The sequence below is a fragment of the Belonocnema kinseyi genome, chromosome 7, assembly GCF_010883055.1.
Source record: "Belonocnema kinseyi isolate 2016_QV_RU_SX_M_011 chromosome 7, B_treatae_v1, whole genome shotgun sequence".
NCBI classification, from domain to species: Eukaryota; Metazoa; Arthropoda; class Insecta; order Hymenoptera; family Cynipidae; genus Belonocnema; species Belonocnema kinseyi.
The window spans coordinates 107,527,354-107,551,736 of record NC_046663.1 but is presented as its reverse complement, the minus strand read 5'-3'; the positions used below and the strand labels follow the sequence as shown (position 1 = coordinate 107,551,736).

At 30.7% G+C, this 24,383-nt stretch overlaps 1 protein-coding gene across 1 annotated transcript in view; it reads left to right on the top strand.

The window, feature by feature from the left end:
* Nucleotides 1-24,383, top strand: part of LOC117176603 (pleckstrin homology domain-containing family G member 5-like) — a 447,084-nt gene that overhangs the window by 250,967 nt on the left and 171,734 nt on the right. The window contains exon 4 of the mRNA XM_033366856.1: nt 22,413-22,552. Within this exon, the coding sequence (XP_033222747.1) occupies nt 22,413-22,552 (140 nt within the window). The remainder of the gene's footprint in view (nt 1-22,412; nt 22,553-24,383) is intronic.

Genomic DNA, 24,383 nt, shown 5'->3' with positions numbered 1-24,383 from the left:
TTTACCCAGTTATAAACCGTTGCTAAGGCAGGGGCAGATGTGCCATGAACTGCGTCCAATTCATTTTTTATCTCATATGGAGTTAAACCCTTTAAATGAAAAGGTTTGATTACCGCTCTGAACTCGTTTTTTTTCATTTTTCTTAACGAACAATTTTTTTTTCAATTTGTTATAAAAACACGTAAACTCAGAAGATGCGGACTGCGACTGCACCATATATCTAGTCGGGAGTGGTGCTGACTGAAAACAGATGATTTGGAGCGATTCGCGCGCCATTTGTTGGTCATTCTAAGGACTTATTGAACTACCCTCGTACCTTGGTAGCTTATTTACTAGGGACGGGAAGATAGATGAGGAATTAGATAGACGCATAAACGAAGGTAAGAAGGTTATTGGTAGAGCAGGTCCCCTTATCAGGAGTAAAAATATATTAAATAAAGCTAAAATGGGAATACATAATTGTATATTTGTACCGACTTTACTATGCGGTAGCGAAACATGGACTTATCAAGAAAAAGATAAGAGTAAAATTAACGCAATTGACATGAGATTCATGCGCATAATATGCGGGAAAACCCTGATGGACAAAGTAAGTAAGGAGATAATTCTAAAAGAATGTGGTGCAGAAGAGACGCTATTAGACACATCGGAAAGAAATCGGTTAAGATGGTTCGGACATGTTGAGAGAATGCCAAATGAATGACTAACGAAACAAGTGTATCAAGGTAAAGTAAATGGCAGCGTGCCCAGAGGTAGACCGTGGAAAGAATGGTTAGAATGTGTAAATGAGACTCTAGTTAGAAGAGACATACGAAGTAACAGAAACACGCGAGACTGTATGAAAAAATGCATGGACATAAAAGAAGCTAGAGAAGTATGCCAGGACAGGAAAGAATGGCGGCAAATAGTTAATAAAAAGAGTGTCAGTAGAGTGAATGACTCCTGAAACAAAAGACGGTGTTGCGGAACGAACGTGTTATTTACTTAAATAACACGAGAATTCTGGATCAATCTGAAAATTCTCTATCCCTTCCATACACTACTCCATTCCCCTACCGAGTGAGTCACGCCTACGCATTTTCTTAACAAATTTATAATTTTTTTAACAATTTCCATTTGTCTGAATAATTTTTTCCTACTATGCCATTGCAAGGTACTTTTTTAATTATTTAATTAATTATTTAATCAAAGAATCAGTCGTTGTCAGGAAGAATGATCTTTGTTTCCAGCATATGCCAAATTTTTAAGCGTTGAATAATTATTTACTTCTGTATACTATTCTATTATTTCAAATAATTCAACTTTTAAGTATTAAAGTTAATCAATATTTAGTAAAATTGATTAAAATAATTCAAATTTTTTGATATTTAACATTAGTAAAATCTAAAAAGAATTAATACGACAAATTGGATTATTTTTGTACTTTGTCAGAGAATTATCAATGTTTTTTGTAAAAATGTATAAAAGTGTGTTATAAGATTATTATGATTTCATTGACATACTGTAAAGGTGTTCTACTTTAAATTTCCCACTTTTCAGGGATGGAATTACATATTGAAGCTTATAGCCGAATAAATTCCTGGGATTGTAGGCCGAATTCGAATCCTCTTCGTTGGAAAAGAAGTCATGCACTTAAAATTAGAGTTTTTTATAAGCGCACGTGTTAATTTTGGGTTTAAACATAAAAATTACCTACTTTTGTTGACTTAAGGGACATAAGTATAGTGTCAGAAAATATACATAGTATAGATTGAATGAAATAAGATTTTCCATAGAAACCCTGAAATCGATCATTTTTATCTCTGTTGTACCAAATACAAATATTCCTAAACTACGATCTACAGTCAGCCCTTCTTATCCGGAACGTAACATTCAAAGAATTGTATCACTTCATTATTTAACAATGAGCTACATATAAAACAACATTTAGAAAATACATAATTTTTTATTGTATTTCCAGCAGAATTTAAAATTCATGTTCACTAAATTGTTTAGATAATTGGATAGTGGTTTAATGAAAATATTGCTCTTAACAATTATTAATTACCAAATTAAATACAGAAAAATACAAATTTCAAAATTTATGCTAGAACGAAATAGTTTCAACAAACTTCAAATAAATACGAATTTGTTACAAAATGGGGTGGTAGTATCTGAATGATACAAATATTTAATAATGAGTCACGAAGTGAACCAAAGTTGAAAAATAAAGGTTTTGACCTCTTTGTAATAAAAAGTTATACATTAATAACCATTAATTGTTCAAACAATTTATAATCCTTTGAAACCAAGATGAGTTTCCCTATCAATGGCTAATTCTCTAATTAAACGAAAACAAGTATCTTTCATTGAATTAGCAAGAAAAAAACATTATTTAAACAACAATAGTTTGATCATAAAATTGTAAATTAGTTCAAAAATATACAAAGACATTTGAAGGGTGGCAGTTCAAAAGGTACGAAGGGACAATTTGAAGAAAATGAGTTTATTGGCCCAAAAATTATTATAAAATCAATTGCAAATCATGTTAAAAGGATTTGATCAAAAGCACATTTTTTAGCATTAATAATAAAAAGTTGGTATGCCGCAGGGTGTCAAGGGACATACTTACTCTTTTAATTTTGATATATTTCTGAACTTTTATGAGGAATTCTTCTCTTCTCAAGCGTTTCTTAATAATAAAAATTAAAAAATTATAAATTATAAATTAAAATACCAGAACCATTCTAACCTAAAACTTGTAAACTATTCAAATTTTTTTTTTTCCGAAAAAAACTAAGTTTTTGTGATGTAACTATTTTGTTTTTTATTCACTAAACAAATTTATTTCCAATAATGTAAAATTTAATATAAAAATACTGAAATTTAATTAATTTAATGAGAAAAAATTCGAAAAATAGTCTGTTACACCGCGGCACCGTCACACAAAGATTTAATTTCTGCCAAACTGAATAACTTTTTTTATATAAAAAGTTTTCAATTCTAATTCAGCATCCCCATATCTCAAAAGCATATTTTTTATTTTTGTAAAAAATCAAAAATGGTACTTTTAATCACTACCGCAAGCCGATTTTCAGAACATGTGCAATTCTAGCTTCAGCATTATTGGTCGATTTTTTTGGAACTGATTAACGTTTTTACATCAAAGTTTGTTTACGCATATTTATAAACTCAATATTTCGGAAGTTTGTATTTATTTTATTTTTTTAAACTAAAAACTAAATTTCTATCACAAACCGTAGTCGAGCCCGCTCCAATTTCAGGTTAGGGCCAGGTGCAGATGGTCAACTTCCACATATTTTTTCTCCAAACTGGTTAACTTTTTTTGTCAAACTTTTTTGGCCTTAAACCAGTAATACTTAAGCTTGGGAGTGCAGTTTTGTTTTATCTTTAAATGGTGATTTTCATTTTACAGAATGTTTTTTCGCTCTTCTTCAAAGTTGCGAAAATGTCCATTAGCGCCTTTGGAACTGCCACCCTTCATTTAACTTTTTCCATAAAAATAATGTATGACAAAAAAGGGGAAAAAAGCTCATATGTGTCCATTTTGCGAAAAAAATTTCAACAGGTATGATTTTGGACCAAAAAACTGAGGGCAGTAGTATAGGCCGATGTTTAGTCAGTCAGTATACGTCTGAATTGATGGGGAGCAGTTTGTACATGTTACATGCAAAGTCCGATGTGCCGTCACACCGCAGCCTGCATAGTCCCTCCGCGAATTGCCTGAGCGTTGTCAAGCAAAGTCCGATGTATCACTTTCACTTCGGACTCTGCCTAGTCAAATCGCGAAGTGCCAGACAGGCTCAGGCAAAGTCCGAAGTAAAAAGAAAACCTGCGGGCTTTACTTTCCCGACTACACAGTAGGCTGGCTCGAGAATTTACAAATCCAAATAGACTACAGATCGCAATTGTGAACAGATTTGAACGTTTTTATTTTAGAAATGATCAGCGTGCAATTTTTAAGATAGCTTATTGAGTACATTTATTCATTTCTGTTTTAATATATTTATTGAACGCAAGTTATTTTTTAAAAAGGAAAAGAAAAAACTCAATATGTGTCATATTTAACGTAGATAGACTTAGAAAACATAAATAATTCATTTTAAATATTTTTATTGTTGTAAAGTGTGAATAGTTTCCGATTTCAAGCCTTTTTAGAAAAAGCCTATTATTGAATGCCAATTCATAGACATATATTCCATACAAGGCACCAGTCTATTATTTGTAATAAGTAGATAATTAATAACAAAACTGGTTTATTGTTGATTTATTTGATGAAAATGATTCAATATACGTGTAAAATACTTTCTGTTATAAAAGATAAACTGTAAAATTTTATAAATAAAAAACTACAATATTTATTGTAGAGCCAGCTCTACAGTAAGAAAGAGCCAGTAATAGGTGTTTCGGTTTTAAAATTTGTTATTAACATTAAAAATATTAATTTATTGAGATCGAAAATCACTGTTTAAACAACGCTACTAAGATTTAATATGACAAATAAAAAATCTATCTTTAATTAAAATAGATAAATTGAATATCTGGTTTAAAAATAGTTTATCAATAACACTTTAAAACAAAACTTCTTCTTAATTTCGTATTAGTTTAGTAACTAATAAGGAAATGTTATTTCCCTACTTCCTACCTACCACCGCCCTTTTATTTAGGAACTGATGCACCTACTTAGTTATCCTCAAAACAACAATAGTTTAATCTAGATACTGAAGTACTCGTCGAAGTTTGGAAGATTTTTGAATACAAGTTCTTGTACTAATGTTAGAAGTATTATAAAAGTAAATTTTTTATCTTATGGTTTGACTTTCAGTGTACATTTCCGAATAAGTTGTTTTTATCGCTTCGGAATAATATTTATAATTCTACAGTGTTTTTGAAAATTCATAACGATAACTGACGAATCGGAAAATCAAATGATGGAAATTAAATTCGAAGACAAATTCAGTGCACTCAAAATTGCAGAAAACTCGTCGCGTATTTCGAATTTAGAAAGATACTACGTTAAATATAATACATATCAAGTTTATTTTTCTATTTTTTAGAAAATAACTTGCGTTAAATAAATAATTATATTTGAAACAAAAATTGATAAATATAATCAATAAGTTTTCTTACAAATCTAATTCTGATTATTTCTAAAAAAAAACACCTCATATCCGTTCACAATTGCGACCTGTAGACTATTTTGAATTGTAAATTCTCGAGCCAGCCTACTGTGCAGTGGCAAAAGTAAACCCCGTAGGTTTTCTTTTTACCCCGGACTTTGCCTAAGCTTGTCGGGCACTTCACGATTTGACTAGACAGAGTTCGAAGTGAAAGTGCTACTTCGGACTTTGCCTGACACCGCTCAATCAATTCGCGGAGGTACTAGGCGGACTGCGGTGTGACGGCACATCGAACTTTGCCTGTAACATATATAAAACATAGGTATAGTCAGCCTTGGTGTCAGTAGAATACGTCAGAGTATAAGAAGCCAATATGAGGCTGGATTAATGGTATTAGTATACACATAGTCAGTCATCGGTAAGTAGTATATGTCAGAGTATATTCAGCGATTTAGGAAACAGTAGAACTGCTCAAACGTGACTACCAGAGAAATTATAACTTGTTCAGGTCTTAGAATATTTAGCTAGTTGGAGTGTGGTCAGTCACTGGCCACTATCCCTAACGACTAACCACTGACCACTGACCACTGACCTCTATCGAAAATGTTACTTACTAGGTTATACTTTTGGACAGCAGAATTGAAAGACACAATGAAAGCATTTTTACTTCACGTTTTGATGTTAAACAATTTGATCCCAATGAGAGACCGCACAAAAACTAACGTCAAGCTATTTTGAAAACTTTTTCCACACATACACCTGCACCTCTTAAGTATAATATTTTCAAATTACAGAAAACATAAACATAGTAATTCACAGCAGAAAATGCTCTCAAAATAGGAGAATAGTTTATGCTTTCACGAAAGTAAGAGAATAAGGCATTGTCTCATGAAAATATCGGTACACATAGATACGATACAAAATTATCATGATCCAAGAAAATTGGCCTTGTTTTAAGAAAATCTACATAAATAAAGAAAATCCAGTTTCCTTAATCTAGTCCATTTTCTGGTGACAATATTTTCTTATACCAACAACATATTGTACTGTTCGTATTTGCCAAGATTTTTTCCTTATTCAATATTTATTATTTTTTCGTGATACTAAATGGGTGAATTTCAACGAAAGAGTTGAGGTTTTAATCTAAAGAGTTAAATGTTTTAGAAAACATTTTACTTTTAAAGCCGAAAAGACGAATTCTCAACAAAGAAAGATAATTTTCCAACTCAATAGTTAAATAAAAAACAGATTCAATAAAGAGAAACTAATTTATTACCCAAAAATAAAAACATTTAACAAAATAGTTTCATTTTCCAAAAAAGGACTTTTTAATGAAATCGTTAAATTTTCGAACTGCATAGATGAAATTTTAACCAAATAGTTGAATTTTTAAACAGAAACAATGATCGACGAAACAGCTGCGTTACAAAAAATGGCGGAATTTTCGAGAAAAAGGGCGAATTTCAAACAAAATAATTACATTTTTAACCAAAAAGTTAAACTTTTAACCCATTGAGTATTCTAATATTACTTCACGCTCGGTCGGTAACATCAAAATCTGTAAGGCTATACCACTTGGTGGACTGCAAAGCATTGTTTAGATAGGAGTTTGACTAACATTAATTAATTTCTGCGAAATTTAGTAAAAAAAATCGTGATGTAGCTTTGTTTTTAAGAAAGAAAAGCCATTTATTTCATTATTGTGGGCAATTTGGAAAATGTGCGATTAGGTAATCCATCACAAAAAATTATAATTTGCCATAATTAAGGTTATAACCTCAATTTCCGGCGACTTACGTCATAATACTTTTCGATAATTGATTTTAAGTAGTTTCATATCAAATAAAGTTATATCAATGAAACTTTAAAGTATTTTAAAAGATTTTAAGTGATCTTAGGATTTCTTAAAAGATTTTTAACGATTTCAAAAAATGTGAAAGGATTTTAAAAGAATGCTGAAAAATTGGACGATTTTTAAGGAATTTTAAAGATTTCGTAAAGAATCCAAAAAGGTTTAAGGATTTGCAAGAGATTTGATCAAATCTTAAGGCGATTCAGGTGATTTAAAAAAATGTCAAGCGAGTACTGAAAAGTTATTTAAAATTTTTTTAATGAATTTAAAGAGAATTCAAGGACTGGAATTTTTTTAATATTTGAAGGAATTTAAGAAAATTGAAAGGATTTTAATTAACTGAACTCAATTTAAAATTTTTAAATGATTTGAAAGAACTTGAAAGAACTTCAAAAAAATTTGGAGGAGTTAAAGGATTTTCAAGAAAGAACTTGCAGAATTTCTAAAGATTTACTTAATTTTAAGGAATTATTAAAGGGACTTGACGGGATTTTAAGATTTTATTTTAAAAGATTTAAAAATGATTCAAAAACGTTTCAAGATTTATAAGAAATTTTTAAAGATTTTAAGACGATTTTAGTAATTTTAAAGATTTTAAAGGTATTTAAAAAGTTATTTAAAAAGATTTTAATATATTTTAAGAGACTTCAAGGGATTTAAAAAAATTAAATGATTGAAGGATTTTCAAGAGATTTTAAGGAGTCTAAAAGAAATGTAAGGATTTTAAGAGATTTTAAATAATATTATTCAATTTTGAAATTTTTTTAATGATTTCAAAGAAGTTGAAGGGTGTTGAAAAAATTTCGGAGGACTTTAAGGATTTCCAAGAACTCAAGCGATTTTTAGGAATTACTAGGGATTTCGCGGATTCTTAAAGTTTTTTTTTAAAGAATTTGAAAATAATCCAAAAATAGTTCAAGAAGATTGAATGAAATACAAGAGATTTTATAAGATTTTACGGCAGTTTTAGTGATTTTAAAAAAAGTCAAGCGAATTATTAAAAAGTTATTAAAACAGGTGTAATGAATTTTAGAAAATTTCAAGTTATCTAAAAAAAATGATTGATTCAAGGATTTTCAAGAGATTTTAAGGAGTCTAAGAAAATTTAAAGGGTTTTGGATATGAAAGATTTTAATTAATTTTAGTCAATTTTACAAGATTTAAAATTATTTCAAAGAAGTTGAAGGGAGTTAAAAAAATCGGATGACTTTAAGGATTTTTAAGATATCTTACGAGATTTCTAAGTATTCAAGTAATTTCAAGGAATTACTAGGGACTTGGCGGAATCTTCAAATTTCTTTTTAAAGGATGTAAAAATAATTCAAAAATAATTCAAAAAGATTAAAGAATTTACAAGTTATTGTAAAGGATTTTAAAAAGGAGTTTAAGGATTCTCAATAAATCTTACAGGATTTCTAAAAGTTCAAGTCAAAAGATTGTCAAAAGATTTAAAGGAATTTAAGAATATTTTTAATATTTTACGTGATTAAAATTAATTTAAGTCAATTTCGAGATACTTCGAAAGATTTGAAATTATTGCAAAGAATTTGAAGGGATTTAAAAGAAAAAGTCGGAGAAGTTGAAGGATTTTCAAGAAGTCTTATAGGATTTCTAAGGATCACAGTCTCTGATAATTTTTTTTTTTTTTTAGTGCGAAAATAATCTCTTGGTATCTTTGAAAAAAACACTTTAACAAACTGACCATTTTTCCTTCAAAAGAACTTTCCCGATTGCTAAGAATAATTAAAGAAATGGCTTTTCTATCTGAGAAGTAAAGGCATATCACGATTTTTACTTACTTTCGTCTACAAAAATTAATTTTAGTCAAACTCCTAATGTAACCAATGCTTTGCAGTTCACCAAGTTGTATGGCTCTTTAGATTTCAACGTTACCGACCGAGTATGACGTAATGTTAGAATACTCAATAGAGATGAATTTTTAACCACTTGGTCGAATTCTTAAACAACAAATATTACCAACAACAGTTGTGTTTTGAACTAAATAAGTCAAACTTGGACATAGCGCGCCCGAATATAGTCATTCCGAGAATTGAAAACGCACTGTGTGTACCAGTAAGAGGATCTGGGGGGGGGGCTCACTCAAGCGTGACAAACCAGAAGCATTGCTACCTGTGTAACTGGCCATGACGTTGCGGTAGTTCACTCGAAGTGAGAAGCACACACATAGCGAATAAGCACAATTGTAAGCTCGCATCGACCAGCAGTGGGGCTCCGATGTTTGAATCTATCTGAAGCCGATGGGACTGATGCACTAATCGGATTATTTCGTACGATCGAATGAGTCTGTTTTTCATACTGAAAACTTCGGGCGCGCCCTTTGACACGCGAATATATATCACGATTTAGTATTTCGAAGTCATTGGAGCAATCTTAATGGAAAAGAGCTGTGAATATCAATTCATTTCAAATATAAATGTTATAATACGGTTTAAAATTAATTATTAACTATAAGATTCGACAAATGAAAAGTAAGGTCCGTCATTGGAACACAATCGGATCTTCTCTGTCTGATCGACTTCAAACATCGGAGTCCGCACCGTTTTTCGTGGTGTTTCGAAAGAGTATCTGAACTCATTATTCAACAGAATTCTCTCTTTTGAAATGAGATGTCAGTGGCGCGCAAATGTTCAAAGTACCTAAGCATAATCACATTTATTTTAACGTTTAACAGCAAACTTTCTTCATTATTTCTGTTAAATATTCAGATTACCCTTGTATCCGTATTAGAAAAACAATTTTGAACATCCTTTTCACCACGCAGTAAAATCCACCAAGAATGTTTCATACGCCCCTAACTGTTTACATTTATAATAGGCCTATGTGCGGTGCAGCTAAGTTAGATCAGGTCCACCATCAGGGTTAAAAACCGCGACAATCTCCGAGTTTGACAGTAATTGAATTTGCAATCCAACAAGACGAATTATTTAAAAGACAGTTACATTTTTAACCAATTGGCTGAATTCCAAAAAAAAATATTAAAGTCGAACCAAAAACAATTGCGTGTTGATTTAAATAATTGGATTTTCAATCCAATAATATGAATTTTTTAGAAGACAGTTTAATTTTCAATCCAAACCGACGTATTATCTATTCAAAAAGACGAATCTCCAATAAAACAGTTAGATTTTGGATAAAAATATGAGTTTTAAAGCAAACATTTTTCTTAATAGTGGAGTTTTCAACTAAAATTCTGAACCTTCAACAACAATAAAAATTGATTTTCAACAAATAAGTTTAACTTTCAACCAAGTAGTTTTAATTTTCAATAATATAATACATAGTTATTATTTTAACCAAAAAGAAATTAAAAATAAAAAAACATTTGAATTGAAATAAAATATGCTCATTTTCAAAGCAATAGTGACCCCTTTACCAAAACACATTAAGTACTATTTATTAAGTTAGTACTGTTTTAACCAAACAGTTGCATTTTTAATTAGATGCATCTTGGATAAAGGAAGATTTTTCATTCAAGAGAGAAAAAAATGTAAAAAAAATTATTCAATTTTCAAGCCAAAAAGGCAGATTCTCTGCAACACTGTGGAATTTTCTACCAAAATAATAGAAGTTCCATTTCAAAACGACGATTTTTTAATATGAAAGTTGTATTTTTAAGCGAAAAAGACTTTCAACCAAGAAGCGGGATTTTCAATCAAGAAGAAACATTTTCTACAAGAAAAATATAAATTTAAACAAAATACATTAATTTTTAAATAGAAATAGAGTAGAAGAAATTTCAGTTCATAGAATTCAATTTAAAAAAAAATGAAGAATAAATTCACAGCAAAGAAGTTAAACCTCGAACCAAGCAAATAATTTTTATTCAAATTACATAGTTCTACTGTTATCCAACTATTCAAATTTTCAATCGCAAAATATGAGGTTTAAATGAAAGTAACCCTTTTTTTAATTTTTTTTAATTTATATTTAATTTTTTCATTTCCATTTTATATAGCATTTGAAAGTTTCCTTTAATGTCTCTATATCCCAGCTGTACGCAAATTTTGCAGAATCTATCCCCAATCAATTTTATCAGTGTTCAGCAATTTATGCTGTAAATTCTCTTCTCATATTTCAGGCCGAGTAACCTAAGTTCGATTTAAATAGTTCTCTCTCACATGAGGACAATTCCCAACGTATTATCAATCATTCTCGAAGGTTTTCTGCTCCCTTTAGAAGTTGATATCCGAGGAAAGTTTAAAGCTGAAAATATAGAACGTGGACCTCCGGCCATTTTGATTCGCGGGATCTTCGCTCGTCCATTTCCATTAGGGTTGGTCCATAAATTTAAAGCCGGAAAATTATTTAACTTCCATGCGATATCGATCATGTATGATATCTTATCTTGAAGTGAACTTTTGACTTCCATTAAAATTTGTTTCCGGTTTTGGATAAACGCGTAATTAGTTCAATTTTTAATATCAATCAATTTAAATATTTCAATTTAAAGAGGATATCGAATGAAATCATAAGGGGCTTTCTCTAAGAAGTGAAATAGTTACTTATGCTTTTATAAGGCTTAACTAGGGGAGATTCAAATCTGACTTAACAAAGGGTCAACTTTTTTGTTTCTGTAATGAATTTTAAGCCGGGCTATTTAAAAAAAAGTATATGAACGTAATCCGGTTAGTACAATTAGACGATGAAAGTAGCATTGCATCCAAAGTTTGCATTGTAAATCTAATATTTCTCTTATAATTAGGTCCTGAAAACTTGCTCTCAAAGCAATTGAGGCCTTGGATGGCAGAAGGGCACATAAGCCAAAGTAGCGTTTCGAGAAAATTAAGGAGACAGTTTTTGTTTTAGATAAGTACATGAAAACTTGTACAATATATAAACTGTAATTTGTAACAGGCATAGTAACTTATCCTTTAAATAGTTCATACGCAAAATAATTTCTTAATCATGTTAACTTTTTAATATTACAGTTTTAAAAAATTTGGTTATATGCCCTCTTTCCATAAATGGAATAATATCGTTCAAAAAGTTAATATATCGGGTTTTTTTATTGAAAAAAGAAAATTCAGAATAAGTTCTCGTGCTTTTCAATTGCTAGGAAGATCTCGCTAATACTATTACTCACATTTAAAGCTTCTAGAACATTTTTTCGAATAATTAATGGCCTTTTTCACAATATTGGTCATTTAATCATTTTTCAGTCTTCTGCATCTTCCTCAGATGACATGATTTCGTCTTCAGTAGCTTCATTAGTTTCTTTCACGAACACAGACATGGAATCTGTCTATGTTTATCTGTCAAAAACTGTTTTAGATTATTTTGATCTTAACTTGTAGCCAATACACTTTTTAAATTGATTTTTATTATACTCTATTTAAAAATTCAACTTTATATTATAATAAGAATTTAGTAAATATATATTACGAAATTGTCTAACATTTATTCATTCTCTAAAGAACTTTCTGTTTCGCTTTTTGAAGGTTTGAAATATTCATTGGGCATCTAAATAATATAAATTTTCCATATTTAGTAAGTAATTCATATTTTACCCGCTACAAAGTGAAGATTTATTTTTATTCATATTTTATTACTCTGAGAAAAAGTAGAGAGGAATCAAAGGTAATAAAAATAGGGACACCCAAGACGCGTGGACTTTACAGACATACAAATCCGCGGTTGGTTATACATAAAACGGAAAATCCCATTTCTATTCAAACCAGATGTGTTTCCTAATGTTCTTATGCAAGAATCTATGCATATCTGTTGAAACAGAATTCATTTCATTTGCCATGGAAAAAAATATAAGGGGTGGTATTTGGAAATCAATAATTTTTAAAAATTCATTGTTCAATGTCTTTAGTATTCCTTTCTGGTACATTCTTTATAAGCTTTTACACTTCTATAATTGTGTAATTAGGAATAGAAAAAGTACAATACGCACAAGCGAAAAGTAATGCTATAATGACTCTGTTAGTATGGCAGAAATTATTCTAGTTGAAAAGTCACCGTCTTTTATTGATATCTAAAGAAGTCATTGTCAAAATTTAATACGGACTACAAACATTAAGTGCCCTAGATAACGATAAATGTCGGTAACAGGAATTCGCTTCTAGAATTAGTCTTGTCATTTTACTCTATTGAACCCAAAAAACATAATATTCTATTTTTGAAATTGACTTTTATGCACACAAAAATTGTAAAATACATATATTCACGTGGCAGATGTGGACATTTTTCCAATATTTCAATACGACGCCTTTTTTAAAAACATTTTCTGACTGCAATTATAATCTCTAGAACTTCGTTCTACAGTGGATATGGCAAAGTATAATTAAAAACATGTCTCGATTTTTAACACCTAATTCATATGATTGGTCAAATTTGTTTTAAAAACTTTCGATAACAACTTCATTAATTTCTGCGGTAACCTTTCTCAGTCAAATCAATTAAAGAATTCAACTTTCTGAAACTATTATAAATTATAATCTACCATATTTGTGCAGTTCACAGCCATATAGCTTTTTCATTTGTAGAAAATATTCTTGTCCCCAAAGAAGAGTAAAAACTAAACTCTACATTTCTTTTACCACTGAAAAATGAAGGAATTGTGAATATTACTAGACAGAAAATTATTTTATTTGCTGAAAATACTTGTGCGATACTGCAGACATTCGAAATGACAGTCAATAATTTTTTTGAAAAAGCAATAATCATGTGACTTTAATCGGAAAAGGTATAATTTTATGACAATTTTAGTAACACTCATTATATAAAGGAACCGAAGTTTTAATATATTTTAAGAAAATAGGATTTTCGGTTAGAACACATTGTAAAATCTTCTAGTAATTTAAATGACAGAAATTCTCTTTTAATTTGCATCAAGTTAAAAGTATATTTTTCAGAGAAATAAGATAATATTCAGATTCATGTTTTTAAAACATAAAAAATTATTGTATAATTTTTTATAATTCAGAAAAATTTGTTAATAACTCGAGAAGTTGAGAGTATTTCGTTTTGAGCAAGAGAAGTAGAACATTTTCAAGTTTTATAACTAAACAGTAACAATTTGAAAGAATCTATAATATTCAGAATATTTGTATTTATACTTTCGTGTGTTTGCCTACCTCTATAGACCCTTATAATAAAAATGTAGAAAGAGCTGATAGTTTTCGAGAAAATACTTACCATAATTGACCTGCGACCATAACCATATAAAACCATTAAAAAATTATTGTTATATTTAATTTTTCACGCTTATAGTAATATAAAAATATCCAAATTAAAAATGTCCTAAATTATTTTCACACGAAGAGCCACATCGGGTTGAAAATTTGGGATGATAAATAAGAATTTTTATAATAATGAAAACAGTTTTTTTGTAAATAATTTTTTTTGCTTTTTTTCAAAATTATTAAAATTTGAGGCCAGGTAGAACATTCTTAGTGCTCTTTATTTATTATCCCAAATTTGCAACTCGATGTAGCGCTTCCTATGAAAATAATTTCGGAAATAAAAAAAAAGTGTCAGTAAGATAGGAATCTGGTCACGCGACCCACTCGTCACATCGCCTTAAATGTGTAAGTGTAATTTTTGCAACATCGGAAATATAAAATAGAATTCAGGTATTCTAAATTTACTACTAAATTATGTCTTATTGAGATTTTTAAAATTATTTTGATAATTTTTGTTTACGCGATTTATTCAAAATTACGGAATGCGGAAATACTTACGGCGCTTTTTGATTCTGCTAAAAAAATTATATAAAGTCTATGTGTTTCACCATTTTTTTGATGGATACAATTTGGCGAATTAGTAGAAATGCACATTTACATGTTTTAAATTATAGAATTTAGGCATTCTATATGAAACAAATTTGGTGAAATAAAAAATTGTCGAATACATGGATTTTATATAATTTTTCTACATAATCGGTAAAATTAAGGGAAAATGGTTATCTATGCCATTAAGAATGAACGAGTGTATATTTCTTTTCCGCCTTTTTATTTTTAGATTAATTAATGTACCTGAGTTTTAATATTGCAAGTGTGAAGAATAATCTTAAATAGAAGTTTTTAAACTAAACGGTTTTAAATTTTGACAATTGAAGTTTCGAATGGAAATCAGCTGAAAATTAAATGAACATGAGATGAAAGTAAAATGAGAAACATTATGTTCAATTTTACGTCTGAAGGTTTAAACAATTTGATCAGTCACATTTTAATCTTTCATTATTAATCAAGTTTTACAAATAAGTAAAGAAATATATTAAGAACACGCATCTCGAGCCGCTAGGGTTCATGATTTATAGCATTTTAATGTGAATGAAAATTCAATAGAGATGAACCTTTCAGCCGGTCAAAACGGGTTGAAATCAGGAGAGGAATAAGCATGAATACGTGTCCATGGAATAGTTACATGAAAAATCAATAAGTATAGTAAATAATTGCGATAATCAATCATACAGATTCACCCCATTTTTAAAAGAAAATGGACAACCAGAAAACCATTCCAGGAACTCTGCAACTCAACATGTCAAAATGGTTGTAACGTAAAACACTATCTGTGAAAAAAGGAATAATTTTCTACATTTAATGATATTACATACATTTATCTCATATCAAATAAAAATTTATTTACAAAAAATAAATTTTGAATTCGACATTTTTAATCGAGACACTTTGCACTTTGAATGCTTTCAAATTTATAAAAATTGGAAAAACTTTTTTTCTGAAGAAAGTTCTTCATTTACACTTAAAGATTTAAGATAAAAAGCGAAAGTTCTAGATAGACAAAAATGAAATAATAACTTTGAAAATAACTTAAGTTAAATCCATACATTTTTGATAAATAGCGTTCGAAATAAGCTTTGTACTTATTTTTTATGATATCAGACCACTTTAAAATTACATATTAGAAATAGTTGTAATCTTTTTTGTAAATATGCAATTATGATTGAACTGAAAATATTTTTTTTATTTTATTTTTCAGTAATTATTTGATATAAGATTTTACTCTGCAAATTATTTGTGCTTGCGTATATTTTTTTTAACTAAAGTTTTGTCGTTGCAATGATTCTCCGATATAAATATTAACAATTAATATATTGAACCACAAACAATATTTATTATTCCTCGGCTTCATTTCTATTGATTAAAAAAATGTGTATTCGAAATTCTGAGAATATGTATTAGGTTTAAAAATCGAAGGTTTTTTTCCAAGGTTAAAGAATTGTCAAGTCATTTGAGATCCTAAGTAGAATCCATTACTCGACAGAAAAGCTATTTTGACGTCTCATTTCATATCTGCAGATTGAAATGAAACGAAAGAGAATTCGACAATACAGTTGAGTAGGTACATCGCGAAAAAAGTAGAGCATTGCACGTTTATAACTAACGTGGCTTTCGCATTGCAAATGCCCTAAGCTTCACATACATAGATGATTTCCGGTCACGTTAAAAATAAATTTAAGCTGTAACTGCTATGTTCGATTTTTGGTATAGCTATGAATTATATTTTAAAACATAAAAAAACATGTAGGTGGTTTGATTCACTAATGCGACACTGACAGCAATGAATGATGTAACTCGGGAAAGCCATGAATCGTATAGTTATTTTCCCGTCGCTGAAAAAATATCCTACATTTTCTAACGACGGGTAACCACAAACTGCCCACCCACGATTTATTGACGAAGAGGAACATCATTTTTCTTCTGGTACCTACGGTCGATGCCCCCTTGTGGGATATAATGCACGACCTGAAAACTAATGGTAGAATCAGATTTTCCGACTATGTATACCTCATTTTTTAAACCCATTTATGCCTAACGTGTCCTCAATGTTAAATTACTTTTTTATTAACTAATATCACGACAAATTTGTCACCTTTAGAAATAATTTTTAAAAAATACGTACATCTCCTGTTTTCTTTTTAAATCGAAAAAAATCCAATGCTCGAATTTCCTTCATATAGCTTTGGTCTTATTTCAAAATATTTTTGTAAGGATTTTTTTTAAAATATCCATCTATACTATTCACTATAGCACACCGATCCTCAAAAGCGCACGTATTTCGGTATAGTTTCGAGTTGCAACAGATTTGTAATACGAATACAAAGGCAGGCACAATGAAAATTGTTGTTCATTAATACATTAATTTATATTGTTTTTTACATTGGTAACATAAGGTTTACTGCTATTATGAGAATAAGTAAAAATAATAAGAATAATTTTTTAATTATCTCCACGTACATAAAAAGATGAAGGACGAAGTGTTATTTTCTTATGAATATAACCTAGGCAAAGAATTAATCTTTCTTTAAAATATATGAAAGTACAGTCTACAAATGAAAATTATAAAACAATATGTTGTGTTTGTTCTTTATCAAATTCTTAACAGTATCTATGACATTATATGTACCTTTTGGCTAAAACTCAAAGGTTTCATAGATTTTTCCTTGTGTGAATAAAAAGATCCTTTTTAGGTATTCAGTTGTGTACCTAAAATGAATCTTCGTAAAAGCGAAAATCTATGAAACCTTTAACTCACAGCTCAAAGGTACATGAAAGTTATATAATTTAAGGGCAGAATAGTAGATGACCTTAAATTAAATTTTAGCAATTTTTATATGATAATTAAAATTTAAATTTAAAAAAAAATTAATGAAACAAAATTACTTTTAGGGTATGAATAAAGGTAGTGTCCGTATATTGAGGTCCGAACTTTTAGACTCTGCCATGAATAAATCAAACTACATATAGATTAGAAATTTGAAAATACATACAATTATTATATGCATAGTCCGCTAGAGAATTCGTACAAAACATTCCAAATTGAGGTTATATAGTGCCACCAAAGGGACACTTATAATGGACTAACAAGAAATTTTCGAGAAAATTGCATTTTAAGTATTGCGAACGGATGGTTATCGAGCCGGTGTAAGATTATTGCGAACCGTAGGTAGCTCCCTAATAGAGCACATGACTGATAGTCGTAAGGTTGCACGTTCGATTCTCGCGTTCCATACTTTAAAAAAATGTATTGATCAAAAAATACTTGTTTATTCTATTTTAGAATAACATTTAATATAGTTATGCCATTTTAGGACTGTTTGTTCCTTATTTTTAATAAAAAAATAAGTTCAGTGTGTTTTTATCATCACTTTTTTAAACAATTTGTGCATTTTATTTAAATTATTTGTGTTTCAATTCTTTCTAGTATTTATATTTTTAAATTAAAGTAGGAAAAAAGTGTTTCGAATGAAAATTTCATTAATAAATACGAAACAACAGTGATGCAGTGACTCATTTAATAGATTTCATGAATATATTTTGAGCAGCTTTTGCTTGAAAACATACGAGGTGTGTTCAAAAAGTAAGGTGACTTTTCAATTTTCGAGGGCTACGTACATTCAAGTTTTAAATTTTTTGTTTTGTTGTATTGGTACACTCGTCACGATCATATGTTCACAGTTTTGACTATATAGCTCGTGTTGTTTTTCTGGCAGAGGCGTAAAAGGTTATAAGGGTTTGGCGTGCTCGGCGATTTTCTTCTTTAGAAAAAAATAGAGCAAAGAGTTTGCATTAAATTTTGTGTGAAAAATGGAATCCAGTGCTCTAAAACTCTTGCAATGTTGACAGTTGCATACGGTGAGTCTACGCTGAGTAAGAAAAATGCGAATAAGTGGTACAAGCTGTTCCAAGAAGGCCGAGAGGATGTCGAAGACGAACCTCGCTCTGGACGTCCCAGCACGTCAACAACAGATGAAAACGTTCAAGCAGTGGAAGAAATAGTGTTGAAGAATCGCCGAATTACCATCAGAGAAGTTGCTGAAGATGGTGGCATATCGGTTGGCTCAGGCCATGCTATCTTTTCGGATGTTTTGGGCATGAGACGTGTGTCATTGAAATTTGTTCCAAAACTGCTTAACTTTGAAAGTGCTTGTGAAAGATTTTCTGACCAAAAACAGCACCACAGTCATGCCTCAGCCTCCATATTCACTGGATTTGGCCCCCAGTGACTTTTTTCTTTTCCTAAAACTGAAGAGACACATGAAAGGACATCGATTTTCAACGATTGAGGAGATAAAAACTGCATCGCTGAAAGAACTCAAGGCTATACCACAAAATGATTATCAGAAGTGCTTCGATGATTGGAAAAAGCGTTGGCACAAGTGTATTATATCTGAGGGGGATTACTTTGAAGGAGACAACATAAATATTGAGGAATAAATGAATATTTTCTGAGAAAACCATAAAGTCACTTTATTTTTTGAATACACCTCGTAAATACTAGAAAATATTGAAGAATGAAGAGTTTAATAAAATGCACAATTGTCCAAACGAGTGATAATAAAGATACGATAAACAGAGTTTTTATTCAAAATAAGAAATAAATAATCATTAAATGGTATAATTTTATTAAATTTCATTAGCGTACCTAATGACCCGCTTGCTAGTTAACTATAAGCATGACAGTGTAACAAAAGGGATCGCATAGCTGCCCATAACCAATTTAATTACATCCAATTTTACACATGTCTACACAATGTCTAATTACTATTTGGGGTTTGCTTAAGACAATTCCTGGTTGAAAAAATAGTACTTTTCTGCAAGCAACTATTAGAATCTTCAATTGAACGATGAATGAAACGATTTGACCAGGCAGAAGTTTAAAATTGTTGTTACTTTTGTTACTACGATATCTTAAATATGAGTATGTCACGATATCGGAATGATCATATTTAACTCACCGCTTAGGTGCTTTTAAACATCCAAACGGCCAGAGTCAAGCCTTTGACAGATCACAAAAATTATTTTGTCAAAATTCTACCCTTTTCCAACGTTTCGTGGGGGCGGTAAGGCACCCATATGATTACTATCGGCGAGAAAAATATAGGCATCTGCCTTTGAAGCTTAACAACTCAGTCAAAAAAAATGCTAGCGCAATAAAACAACAGTCATTTAAAAGCTAAAAGTGTTCTACGTTAATGAGCTTGAAGACGTTTATGTAAAAAAATTTTCGTGCTTAGCAGACTGAAAAATGCAAAAAAAGTAAGTTACAGTTGAGAAATTTAAAAAATAATAAAAATTGTTGCTTAAAAGTACAAAAATGTGCAACTATATTATCTTCAATTCTAATACAGATATTAAAGCGATTCAAACTGGAAACTGTAATGCATAGGCTTTGTATTTATTTTCAATCGCCCGTAAGAATGTGTTAGTCTTATTTTTTGTGAAAATCGCAATATTTTTAGACATTTTTTTGTTGGACAACAAGTGACAGAAAGCAAGGGGGTCCGTTCTTTTTACTGCCGACCGCTGGTCCCTTTCTTTGACCCGTGGCTAGGTGCCATCCAAGCATTCAGAACTAGGGGCCGAAGAATAGCACCAGCGGTCAAAGGTAAAACAAAAAAGCCCCCCCCCCCTCCTTTCTGTCACTTGTTTTCCAACAAAAAAAATGTCTAAAAATATCGCGATTTTCACAAAAAAGAAGACTGACACGTCCTTCCAGGTGATTGAAAATAAATACAGAGCCTGTCAATTACAGTTTGCAGTTTGAATCGCTTTAATATCTGTATTAGAACTGAAGATAATATAGTTGCACATTTTTGTACTTTCAAGCAACAAGTTTTTTTATTTTTTAAACTTCTCAATTGCAACTGGTTCACAACAGTTTTCCTCACACTTCTGAATTTTTTCAAATTTTTTCCATCGCCCCTTGTATAAGAAATAATGCTCTAAACTTGGCTGTTCTTAGATGTACCCAAAAATCTTTACTTTTTTTACATTTTTCAATCTGCTAAGCACAAAAATTTTTTTACATAAACGTCTTCATGCTCATTTACGTAGAACACTTTCAGCTTTTAAATGACTGTTTTTTTGTTGCGCTAGCATTTTTTTGACTGAGCTATTAAGCTTCAAAGACAGATGGCTATAGTTTTCTCGCCGATAGTAGTAAAAAGAATAATGTTCGTCAAATCACTACCCGTTTCTAACTTATCGTCAAATATGATCATTATAATATATCGTGACAGACCCATATCTGAGACATCATATTAACAAAAGTAACAATAATTTAAAATTTCTGCCCCATCAAATCGATTCATTTATCGTTCAATTTAAATTCTAATAGTTTATTGGCAAATTAAATTTTTTTTCCTGCCAAAATAGAGGTAACAGGTGACGCCAATATTCTGAAATCTAACCAGTAACTTAATTCCACGTTATTCTGCGAAATTGAAATTGTAATGAAGCAAGTATATGAAATGAAGGTAAGCCTTACCTTACCTTTATTTTACTGATCAGCAAATCGCCAATGGATTTTCAGAAAAGCATGCAGCCTGAAATCATCCTGGAATTTTTATAAACTAATCATTTATTCTGCTTTGAAGAACCCTTTTTTACTTATTTTATAAAATTAATTAAAATGTCTTAAAGAAAATCAATTCTTCCATCTTCCTCCCTTCTTGTAATCACGCTTTCTTTCCTCTTTCATCTCTGTTCATCATAATGCCTCTTGTTTATTACTTTCGCGACCCGAGGTTCCAACTCCCTCATAAAAATGCGTTCCAAATAAAGAAAATAAATATAATATAAAACAGATAGACCGCACTTATCAATCTCCTGGCGAAATTAATTAAATGAATTAATATTACTTTAATTAAGGATCAGTTTAGTTAATTATTTGCTCATAAAGTTAAGAAAGCATACTCACTCTATTTTTCGCAAAAATTAGCTACTCGTGGTTCTAGCATTTTCAGGACTCGAGTGACTGGATTATTAAACGTTTGTTTAAAAAAGCTCTTTCCCATTAAACTCTCGCTCTAAATACTTTTTACTCTTTAAAATATATAATCTAAAATTCACGTATTTTCAAACGTATTTTATACTAAGGTGTTCAATATCGTAAAAATCTTCATTAGTATGCATACGTATTCATACTGGATTACCAATTAGATAGTAGAAAGAGAAATAAATAAGAAGAATTTAGTTAGGGGAGGGGGGGGCAACAAATGAATAAGAGGAATTTGGATGGTGAGAGCTTGAGAGTGTATGAGAGGAGCACAAGAGGAGAGTGAAATCAAAATGGCGGATTGTAGAAGTAATAAATAAAATGTATTAGTGATGAAGGAGTAAATATTTAAGCGTAGCGCATCAAACTGAAGGCCATACGAGTAATAAACCAATAGAATTAGAAATGATGGATCGATGTAGGAGGCTGAGACCGTGAAGATGGAAGGGATGATATGCGTCGCTAATGAGAGGTGTGAACGGGATGGCTCGATGAAATTGGAAAAGGTCGATCATGGGACCGATTTGGAGGACAGGGTATAAACCTGATCAACTATAAAAATACCTAGGAATTTTGTAAATTAATTTAATCCTTTTTAATTTTCTCAGGCAAAGAATCGTGTTTGGTTCCTAAATTGTTGCTTTAAGTATTGATATTATTTTTGGTTTCAGAGAAGTACTTAGCAGCGCTTGTGAGAGACGGGGTGTGGATTTATCTCGAGTAGACGTTTTTTTAGAATCTTTTTCAACGCCTTTACCAATTCTGACGACGGAAACCTCCTGTCTGGGTGGAAAGCATTTGAGATTATCTGGTGAGTAAACCAAGACTAAAATGTTTTTCATGCTCCTTGATTTCTTATTGTCTCAACTATTTTATTTTATTCGCAATCACCGTGTTATGGCCTTACGTTCCCTGAAAAGTAAGACGTTAATAAAAAGCCTGCTAAATTATTATTCCTGCAAACACTGAACTCTCTGTAAAGACATGTCTAGTACTACTTCTGATTTAATATACTATTAAATTTATAGGTATATTTTTATAATATTTGAATTTCTTACAGAAATTAATATTTTTCATATCAAGTTTTAAATTGAATTTCGAAATCGGAACTTTAAGTACTGTATATTGTTTCAATAAATGTTCGGAATTTCTAAATGACTTAACATGTAAAACTCTTGCGCAAATTTAGATACAGGATTAGTTTTAGAAACTAAACTTAAAATTACATTTTTTCTATAAGATACATTCAGGGATAAACTTTTAATTGCAAGTATAATACTTGATGTTCTTAATCGATCCAAAACTCAGATTAACTTCTATTATTCCCATGTCTATTAATTTCATCTCTTTGACACAATCTAATTGACAAAATGAACTAAACCCTCACTTTGATCTAAATCCACTGTTAACAACTTATCTCACAAACTTTCTTTTAGGTGTAAGAAAGTGATAATAATGAGATTTTTCGAAAAATGAGCTGTCCTTTCAAAATCAAATCTGTTTTATTAAATACAAGAAGAGAAAGTTTATAGCTAAATTTAATTATTTTTGTCTCGGGCAGTTAATTAATTACCTATGGTGTTCACCTGTTTTATTCAAATCACTTGACTTTATATTTAAAATGAATGTAATTTAGGTACTTTATATTATTAGGTATTATAAGTTTGTATAAAGTCTTTTTAGACAGTCTTTTTCTGAAATATAAAATTTTCCAGGAGATTAACCTATGTAAAACTGTAAGCAAAAGTTTTTCGAATATAAAGCGTAAACTAAAGAAAAATTTCAACTGAATAATTTAAAAATTATTATCGCTGAATAGATTTTTATGGACTTAAAAAATGTAACCTTTTTTCTAAGTAGATTATTTTACCAATTTGGTTGTGTGAAGATCCGAAAAGCGTGTAATGATATATTTTTCATTCACTGATTACGAATATGGTAATGAAAATTGAAGAAAAAAAAACGATTTGTAAGGTTATATGTTTTTAAGGAACTAGGTCACTGCCGTACTGATACTGGTGTATTTCGAGACTTGCATATTGGTGGCAGTGGTGAGAAAGTGTGCAATGACAGGCGGTGAGAAGTTTTTACAAAGTTTGCGTGGAAGGTGTGAATGGAGTGTAAGGGTGGAAGTCTAGGAGGTAAGTACGGTTGTGAGGGGTACATTGAGAAGAAAAGAATTAATTTACATTGTAGTTAGGGGGTGGGATTTGGCTAAATAGGGAAAGTGAAGTTAGGTTTGCAAGGAAGCGGGGTATTTTTGTGTTTAGGTGTTTGGGCCTTCATGGCAGGCAAGGGAGGTTCTTGTAGTGATGGGGGATCCTAGGGGTGAGAAAAGGGTGGCTAAAGGGGATATGAGAGGTGAAATAGGGCGAAGAAACTGAAATTTTAGGGCGGTAAGCGGCAGCAGCCTAAAGTGACATCTGTGGGCGGCAGTGAGTACTTTTGTGTATGGATAGGTTACAGTTACTGACGGACGTGCAGGAGATGGGCAGCGAGAGTACTGGCAGTGCTGGTAGTGAAGTAGACGGGGAGGAAATTTCCAGAGAGACACGACGGCCAGCTATGCGTGACCCGGTGTCAAGTGGCGCGACAGAGAGGGGAAAGAATCGGAGCAAAGAAGCGATCTGGCAAGGGAGAGA